The sequence below is a fragment of the Nestor notabilis genome, unplaced genomic scaffold (genome assembly GCF_000696875.1).
Source record: "Nestor notabilis isolate BGI_N333 unplaced genomic scaffold, ASM69687v1 scaffold8083, whole genome shotgun sequence".
In the NCBI taxonomy this organism is placed as follows: Eukaryota; Metazoa; Chordata; class Aves; order Psittaciformes; family Psittacidae; genus Nestor; species Nestor notabilis.
The window spans coordinates 7,042-16,834 of NW_009920539.1; the positions used below are offsets into that span (position 1 = coordinate 7,042).

The 9,793-nt window shown below is 40.9% G+C and overlaps 1 protein-coding gene across 1 annotated transcript in view; it reads right to left on the reverse strand.

Moving 5' to 3' along the window:
- Window positions 1–5,745: 5,745 nt before the first annotated feature.
- The window catches only part of ATXN7 (ataxin 7), a 57,263-nt gene continuing 53,215 nt past the window's right edge, over window positions 5,746–9,793 (reverse strand). The window contains exons 8-10 of the mRNA XM_010010711.1: window positions 9,187–9,308; window positions 7,947–8,898; window positions 5,746–6,666 (exon numbers count right to left, since the gene is read on the reverse strand). Coding sequence (XP_010009013.1) covers window positions 6,649–6,666; window positions 7,947–8,898; window positions 9,187–9,308 — 1,092 coding nt within the window. The 3' untranslated portion in view covers window positions 5,746–6,648. The remainder of the gene's footprint in view (window positions 6,667–7,946; window positions 8,899–9,186; window positions 9,309–9,793) is intronic.

The window sequence follows — 9,793 nt, forward strand, 5'->3', positions numbered from 1 at the left end:
TACCTTTCACACCCCATGGTCATGTTGGTTTTACCATTGGTTTATTTCCTCTCACGATTTGCATTTACTTCTCTCTGGTTGTGAGCAGTGCTCCAGACACAGCCGTTCACGCCTCGGTCTTGACACCCTTCCATGGATTTATAGTCCACATGCCAAAGTTGTACATTCCCTCTTGTAATTTAAGCTCGTGCAGTTCCTTGAACTAATGCCATTCTCCAGTTTCACTTTGCAAAGCTCACTTCAGATGAGGTAGCCAGAAGCAGACAGTGATTTCAAGACGCAGCCACACCACCGAGAGACTTCCCACCGTGCTCTGCCATTGAGAGCTGTGGGGACGCAGGAGGGAAGGACAGGAGCTGGGGTGTTGCAGGGTTATTAGTAACGGGGTTGAAATCTAGTCTGTGTGCAAATGGTCTTTGGCTCAGCTGACCTGCCAGCAGCTCCCTTTCTTCTCTCACTGAACACTGGGCTCTGGAGTTCAAGGTCCAGCCTTGCAGACAGGGAACAGGGCAGGAGAAGGGGGCTCAGCTGCAAAACAGAGCACCTAAAGCAGGCAGCAGCACACTGGCCTTGCCAATGCTGAAGAAGCTTCTCTACCAATTTGGCTGCAGATTCAACTCCATCCATTTCTCACAGGGTTGGACAAAGCTTTTCTCAGGCCACTTTTCATCCTTTGCTATGAAATTTGAATCTAGGTCAGTTTGAACAACTTCAGGAACAATTTGCAAGATTCCCCTGAAGTTTGGTGGGCCAGGAAACAACTATATGCCACTTGTCCCCAACTGAGATCCCACAGAGCTGCTTGTTAGGAACAAATCCAGCAGCTAACACAGTTCTGAGCCAAAGCACTGAGAAAAGAATTCAATCAAGAGTCCTGTGGTGGATCCTACAAGCCACATGCGTTTGATTATTTGTTGCAGCAGAACATGGTAATAATGAACCAACAGGAATTTGCGTTTAAATAAAGCCAGTTGCAAGCTCTTGGTATTGGTAGTGGTTGGTGTAAGTAATGGCCTCAATGTTAACAGGCAGCAGCTTCACACCCCTGCCTCCAGAGCTGTGTGTGCTGTGGGTGGAGGACTGAGATTTAGCTTGTAACCTTTGAGCCCAGCACATCAGAAGGCAGCTGCTGCCTTCAGCTTAGGAGGATGCAGCCCCGGCTTCCATTTTAAATCCAAAGGGCACTGGCAATACGGTGTGTGCACTGAGAGCCTCTGACATCTGGGTTTGCGTTGCACACCCTGGTCTCAAACTCCTACGTCACCAAGTAACTCCTCCTGAATACAAACCGTGGTATTTTCCTGTGAGACAATCAGTGCCAAGAGAGAAACTGCTTCTGCCTGTGTGAGAGAAGCCTGTATTCCCAGGGTTCTGCTTCAGCACAGCATCAGAAGGTGCTTTTCATGACAACCCCCTTTTCTGAACCGAGTCACTCAGAGAAGCGATGATGCCCCCCCCGGCAGCCCCACTCTCTGCCTTGAGGTTGGTGGGAAGACACCCCAAACCTGCAGAGCTCTGAGGAACATCAGAGAGCTCAGGGTTATATGGGATAAACGCATCTTTTTCCCCCTCTTTCTCTACCTTTCCAAATTTTAGAGGATACCGAGCCCCATATTGAATGTAGAGTTAATCCCAGTTCTGAAGCAGACCCAGACTTGCCTGTCCTGCCGCTGTGCAAGCTCCCATCCCTGCACATCACTTGTGCAGCTCAGCACACCCAGCTCCAGCGCCAAACACGCAGCACGGCGCAGACAGCAGGAACTGCTGCTGGAAAGACAGAGATATGCAGGAAGTTGAGTCAAAAATGAACAAAATCCTCCAGTCAACACAAAAGGTAAATGTAGGAATATTAGAAATACTCTATAAAAAGACAAAACAGAACCTGCTTGTTGCCTGAGCCCTGTTTATGTCTTTGTAGCATCTATTCTAAACACCAAGATGCTACTGTTGTTAACCCAAACAAAGCAGGAAGAGAGAAGGCAGCATCACCACGGGTGTAACTGGGAAGCCCAATCCCACCAACAGGAGTTTAACTGGCTCTACAAACCGCTCCTCAGGAGGCGTCCACCACATGTGAGTCCCGAGTCACACACAGAAGAGCGAGCATTTAACCTGCTGTATCCACACACGAGGTCCTTAAACTGTGAAAACACAAAGATACTTCTTGGGAAGGGGGAAAAAAGCACGTAATTGAAAAGGAAACACGACCATTCCATACACCGCATTTGGGGCTGTAAAAGCTGCTTCTCATGATTTGATTTAGGAAACAATAAACAATATAAAGCATGAATTTTAAGCAGCAAAATGTCCTCTGCACGGGAGAAATACTGCAGTGACTATGAGGGAAGGTACCTCCAGAAGAAGTATGCAATCCCTCACGATGTACGGATGCGATGCTGAGGTGCAGTGGCAGGATTTGCCCACATCCAATCCTCTGAAATCAGCTCAAATAGGCACCAACACAGGTAATGTTTTTCCTTTAATGGTGAATGATTTTATAATGAAGCAGAAACATATCATGTATTCCATGCAACCAACCTCATTTATTGAAAAGTCCTAATTTTATTGCCTTGTTTAGTAACATGTTTGTTCAACAAACTAATCTTTTGTCATGAAGCAAAGCACAACTTTTTCTTATAAATAGTATAAATTATTTTATTTACAGAAACTTGTTACAAAACAAATAGACTATATATTTATTTTCTTTTAAATATCCAAAGTAATTTTTTCTATCCCATGACATTTGTTCATGAACTATACAGCAGCCAACACAGGGTTCAGCTGATCAGATGCTCTTGATTATGTATACAAATTATCAAACTATTCACACATTTTACACAGGAGATTGCTTTTAGAACCAGGCTCAACACCGAGCAAGATGCTTTCAAGGCCTACATTCACATTGACATTATGTAGTGCTCATTTTAAACTCATCTTTCAAACGTAAAATATCTTTGCACAAAAGGTAAAAATGATTCTTTTCTGCTGAATGGCGAAACATTTATAAGAGTCTTTCTAAGCCCATTTCCCTCCTCCAGGACAGAATGAGTAAAAGACAAAGAGAGAGATTCCTTGGCAAGAGAACTCTTACAGGAAGACGACTGCCTTAGAAATGCCATTTGGAAATCACATCTATTTCTGAATGCTTTTAAGAGGTACTTACTTGGGGTTTTGTTTTGTTTTTCCTGGAATACCAACTGTTTTGAACAGCTTTTAGATTATTTCATTTATGAATACCATACCCCCCTTTTTCCCCAAAATGAGACTTAAATAGCTGGTTAAAACCACATTTTCCAAACCCTTGGCATTATATTAAATACGAGTTATCAACGGGATTGTTCTGACAACAAGGTATTCTAATGAAAAGGTTTTACAAAAGTCACCAGCATCATTCGCTTTGTCAACTCATCTCATTCATTTCAGAAAATACATATATAATATATGTATGTGTGTATGTTTATACACACATACACACACACACATACATATATATACACACACACATATATATAGGTGGAAAAAGCAAGCTCCAAAGTTTCAACTGAACATTCAAGTCTTTTAAGGAGAAGCTGTCTAGAAACAGTCCAAGCTTAAAACTAGTTTTAATCAGGCACTTTCAGTTTTTCCGTTAGTTGGAAACCACATGAGACCCACACGCAGCGCACGCACACGGACACTAAAGGAAAGAGAGAAGCAGTGTGTCACTTAAAAACTAAATGTAGTCATCTGGGAATCAGGCAACTGAGAAGCAATGCCAGGACCGACCGTGTTGGCTCCGACCCTGCGCCCGGGTTCCTGCGGCAGAACCCGACCGCAAGGATGGATCTGCTCCCAAGACAGGACGAGGGACACAGCTTTCACAGCACGGAGGCATCCCTTCACGTTGCAGAGGAGGCCTGGGAGCTATTGGCTTGGCAGTGAACCACTTCAAATGATAAAAAAACAGGTATTTGCTTTGCTTATTTTTTTTTCCTGTACTTTTTTCTTCTTTTTATTAATTAATAAATAAATAGTAGATGATCTCAATTGTACCAAAACTGGATATAAGAAAAAAAGACCTGTGCAAAAATACATATTTAAATATGTACAATCAATTAACAAAATATGTCTTTTCTGAAATAGGGATACTTCAATATTTATAATAGAACAAGAAATTCCAAAATAAAGATACAAAAGTATGGTTTTTTTTGTCTTTTTTTTTCTTTTTTTCTTGTATAATTCTTTGTTCATCATTGCAGCAATTTGGTAGGTTAAGAAAACTGCAGGAGTCGTAACGAGAAGTTGGAAAGACTTATAAAAACTGTATCTCTTAAATTAATACCAAAATCTGTCTAGAAACAACCCAGCCACTGCAAATTCCATTTTGCACGGAAAAAATTAATTGTTAAGCTTCCTTAATTATTTACAGTAAGAACTACGTGACGATAAAAAAAGCTTCAGGAACAATGTTCTGCTCCTAACTAAGATCGAAAACATAATATTTAAGCAGGTCTACGCTCAAGGGCAGACAGGATTTAGGATGTTCTAACTCTTTACTCCCAACGGCTTCTAGCCACACGGGCACTGCATGAACAGCAATGGGGAATTCCCGTGTTAACACGGCTGCACGCTACTGAAGGAGCACGAGTTTGCCATTATGCTTTCAGATCAACAGAACCTTCAAAGACCAGAGGAGAGCTCGATCACAGACTCACTAGTGGTCAAACTTGGTCAAATTCCTATTTCCTTTACCTCTGTGCCTATCGAGAGTCAAATTGCACTTGTGACTGGCGCTATCCCGACGCGGAAGCTCTGCCCCAGGGGCTTCATCGGAGCGTGGATTTCACTCCAGTTTCTCTTTCTGGCATTATCACTTTGGTTCCTTTTACATTATCCCAATTGCAGTTGTAACAATCCTTTCACCGGGGCATCTTATGAAATACAAATCCTTTTGTTCCTGAAAAGTCGTCTATATTTAAGTTTGCATAATAAGTGTCTCTAAGTACATTGCTTTCTCAAATGTGATCTTTTGTATCAATTCAAAGCTAAAGTGTCTGCATAGAGGCTTCTTGTTGTTTTGCTATAACAATGATTTCTTAGCAAGTTCAGGTTAAACTGAAAGCATCGTTAGGTAAACAACTACGCAACTGCTACTCAGAGTGGCTTTGGATTCCCTGATGTACTTACTACTTGCCACCAGAACTGGGGAGAAGGCTGGGCTACGCAAACAATTGGACAGGCTCAGATTGTCTCTTCTCAGCAACAGCTGGTGCCCCTTTAAGGCAGGAAGAAAAAACCTATCTTCTCTGTTAGGAGTTTGTTTTCCTTTGCTTTGCCCCCTTAATAAAAGTTTAGGTCAGTTTTGAGACTTTACCTGATGTTTAAAATCTTAACAAAAACATCCAGGAGGATCAAACCAAGATAAATAAGCCCTTTACTGGAGTTCACTTTTGAGGTGTTTTGAAGCAAGAGAAAAATCATTCATCAAAACTGACTGGACTATATAAAACTGGGTAAAGTCCCTTTACTCAGAAAGCCTGGGTAGGCGTGGGATGCTCTGCTGCCAAATTGGCCTTTATTCCAGAACTGGGTAGTGGTTTTGAAGCGTAACACGTCGAAGACATAGTTGTACAAACAAGGCATAAAGAAACTGGCTTTTATGGGGTTTTTTAGAAAATATTTAAATACTTACTTTAAAAAGGTCTATTTTTACCAGCTGGAAGGCAAACCCAGCCTCCTTTAACCAATACACTTGTTACTCCTTTTAAATAACAAAGGCCTATGGTATACAGCATAGGTCAATAAATACGTTCTTTGGGCATATAGTTTTAGAGGTTATTTGCCTTTGTCTGTTGGATGGTTTTGGATGCTTTTAAAAAAACAAACCTAACTTATTTTCTTCTGCAATCAAATCTTATTCAAAAGGATAGAAAATAAGGTTTGTATCATGCTAGTACAACATTTTTATACTTGTTTTCTGAGCAATGGCTTCAAACAAGTTTTTTCTGGGTTTTGTTGGGTTTGTTTTGTTGCTGCCTTTTTTAAACTCCTGATAGCTTCTTATCCCAAATTACTTGCAAAAGGCTGGGCAAAACAGACTAGTTTTTGAATTGTGCTATTTTTCTATTCCATTAAAGGAACATTGCTATAAAAACACTAAAGCCATATTCCCTTCTCGAGGGCTTCTTTCCATTGTGCCTCACACATTTTTCCCCCTTGTCACGGGGTCCTCTCCATTGAGGGTGTCTGTCTGGTTAGCTATCACCTACAAAAGACACCATCAATATAAAAATAAGTCCACAGTAACGTTTATTTCCCCCCAGAAAACATTCCTTTGCCCAGCCAATCTATGTCAAATAGTGGCAAGATGATGTACTCCTGTAAGTAAAATCTCACAGATTTGTAGCAAACAGTCCAGACCACCGTTAACACTGATAAGAGCAATTATGTGGCTGAACTTCATCCAGTGTCCATTTCTAGTATATTCACTGCTACAGACATGGCTTCAGGGAAATTCCTTGTTTAAGTGACAGTCCAGTAGATTTCCACACCTGAGGACCATGGGAAGTTGGGAAAACTCAAGGCATCTTGGAGTCCAGAAATCCAGAGGGAGGTTTTGCTTGTAGTGAAAAGTGTCCAGTTCGTTTCTCACCATGGTGCATTCAGCTATCAGGGACGTGCCTTTGGCTTTGGAGCAAGCAAAAGAAAGAGAAGGATGAGTGAGGCAGCTGTTAGAGCAGGTCCCTTAAAAGACATTTTCTGGATAACAAGAGCATATTTTGGGGAGAATCAGCAGAAACAATGTGATATCATTAACATGAGGCTGGCTTCTCCGAGACTGGACAATTCTCAAGCTAAAGCTCTTTAATGTTACAATGGTTTCAGAATAGGATTTCCTTCCTTAATTCACTCAAATTATATTTCTCCTTTATACTGCACAATTGAAACAGAAACTATTAGGTAAGTCCAAAAATAAATTGAGGCAGCTGAATGCTTCTTTGTTGTTACAGTAAACACAATGTAATGGTGAAAAACTTCATCTATGGCTGAAACTGAAGAGTAAGAAACTATTCTGAAGAAGCCCTTCCTGACCTCCAAGCCCTGCAGGGACCCAGATTTCAAGTTATCAGAACCAGAAGTAACAAAAAGTTTCTTAGGTTTTCAATTGCAAAGCTGCTCCCTAAAACTCCATCTTCTCTCTTCTCCTCAAGCTGTATCAAATTATTTTTACCCCTCCAAGCGCTCCTCCAAGTCCATTTGAATAGTATTGTTAAGATGTCTGAGCCACTGGTTTCTAAATCATCTCTCATTCTAACTTACAAGAACTCTCTCTCTCTCAATACTTTTCCAGTGCAATTTGTCTAAAAACCCAAAACCCTAAACTAATTTTTAAAACGGGATCTTACATATTCAGGAGATCTGTTTCCATTTTAGTAAATCTGTTTGCTTTACTGACTAAAAAGGTTTCTATCTTATTTATAACATTTAATCTTGTTATTACTAAGAAGTTAGTCAATGACACGTTGGGATGATAGGCTTATTCTACCACAGTATCACAGTTCTGTTATCAGCAACGTTATGTTCCACTTTGTAAAATGTTTACAACTGACACAGAAACAAGAAGTCAGGCCGAGACATCCAGCTCAGTTCCATGGCTGGCTGGCAAGATTTGCTTTTAAAATCGTTGGGTTTTTAAACATGAGGACTGAATTTTACCTGAGAGCAATTCAGAGGCAACATCTAAGGAACAATTTAGGGTTAGTTTAGAAGAAAATAAAGCTACACTTTATGAGAGTGTTTACAAAAATGTACTATAAAACCACTCTAAATGAGTAGGGGACACATAAGAGAACTATCTTTTTTACTTGAATAGGGTCTGGAATTGGCTTGCTAATAATTAAAAGAATACACATAAGTATGTGAAAAGGCACGTTCATCCTGGCTTAGTTCAAGAGAAAACTTCATACCTGATGAAAAAGAGAGTTGTTCATCAGTCCTTGTGTCCCTGGGATTGCACCAGTGTGTTTTGCATGAACATTGTTCACCGATGTCAATTTGGCAACTTTGTTTGCTTTGCTGCTGCTGCTGTTTATGCTGCTTGAACCAGGTGAGCACTTTCTTTTCTTTCCTATTAATTTGTCAAGGGAAGTATGTGAATGTGAAAAACTGCTGTGTGAATTTACAGTCAGCTCGCTGGACTGATGAACAAATGGCCCTAGGGAGAGCGTGGAGTCGCTGCTGTTCATCATCACACTCATTCTCTTTATCGATTCTGCAGGGCTTCCAGTCGGAGGACCCCTCCCTGATTGGTCATGTTTGAGGCTAACAGAGTTAGCTTTGCTAGTCATACAGTTGAGGCCAACGCTGTGGGACGAAGCTGTCACCGATGGATGATAGGAGGTCCCAGAGTTTCCAGAGTTAACCACACAGTTTTTCCTAAAGGACTCTGTGGAATGAGAAGGTGCTAGCAGTGCGGAACTGTTTTTACGCTTCTTTCCTGAGCCGCCGCTGCTACTGACGCTGCCGGTGCTGTTACAGGTGCCACTGCCAGCAGAAGATTCCTTAGGTTTAAAAGATTTGCTGGATTTCATTTTCTGAGGTTTGCTGGGCAGAGGTGAAGGTACAGAGGAAAGCACTGTAGGTGTTGAAGGGGATGAAGACACTTGTCTTGATTGCATACTGCAGACAGGATCCACTGCACCCAAAGTAGCAGGATTGGCATTTAGTGTCGTTCCATGTGATGGTACCGATTTATTATTCAGAGACACACAGGAAGGAGATACCAACGCTGGCGATGACATAACCGTGGTGGGTAGGAGGAAACCTGCTGCACTGACACCGTACTGCGAAGCAGGCATCGAGTTTGTCCGATGAGGTGCACGAACTGATGCTGTGTTACTGGATGCTGGAGGAATTTTCCTGCAGGTGAACAGGAGAACAAATAAAAACCTACACAGCTACTGTTCTTTGGAATAATACCAAGTCTAACAATGCTACATTAAAGCAATTGTGTCTTGAGGGTGATTAATGCCACTAATATAATGTATTAAACTGATAGTTAATTGTTGCAAAAATACGTAAAGCAGACTATCGACTTTAGATCCGATTAATCTGAACACAAGGTTACTGTTCTTTAAGCAGAACCCACGGCCTTCACGTATTTCTACAAATACTAAGAAGAATAAGAACTCTTTCGCTTCTACTCACTTCCACATCTGTGAATTAAGATGCTTCTCCAACATGAAGTCAAGTGCACATCGAATATGGTTCCACCGCTTGTCAAACACGTAATAACCTCTTCCAATTTGCTGACTACCAAATGTGCAAAACTGAAAAGACAGATTTTTGTTGGCGTTTTCTGCTTGCAGAAACAAGTCACTGAATACCAGTTTGTTTACAAATCAATCTCGCTAAAGGAATATGCTTTTAAATGTTTAATTAAAAGATTTAAAAATAGAAGTTACAATTTTTATTTCTATGGTATAACACCATTTTTATTATGATCATTTTCTTCCCTTCTGATACTCCCATAATTACGACCAACAGCAGCAGTCAAATTTGTATCCCTCTGATTAAACAGGGAAGGATATTAGTTTGTGTTTATATAAATATACATATATATATGTAACATCTACTTCTAAGGGAGCTATCTGCTCATAGTCTGGCTTTTCCTACAAAGGAGGTAATTTGATATACAGAGTAGGCAATGAAGCTTGTGCTTTTAGACTAAGCTTTTGTCAAGATTTAAATATTAAACCAACACGTCACTGCTACCTTTACTTTGATGAATGGCACCTGAAGTAAAAAACGGGGG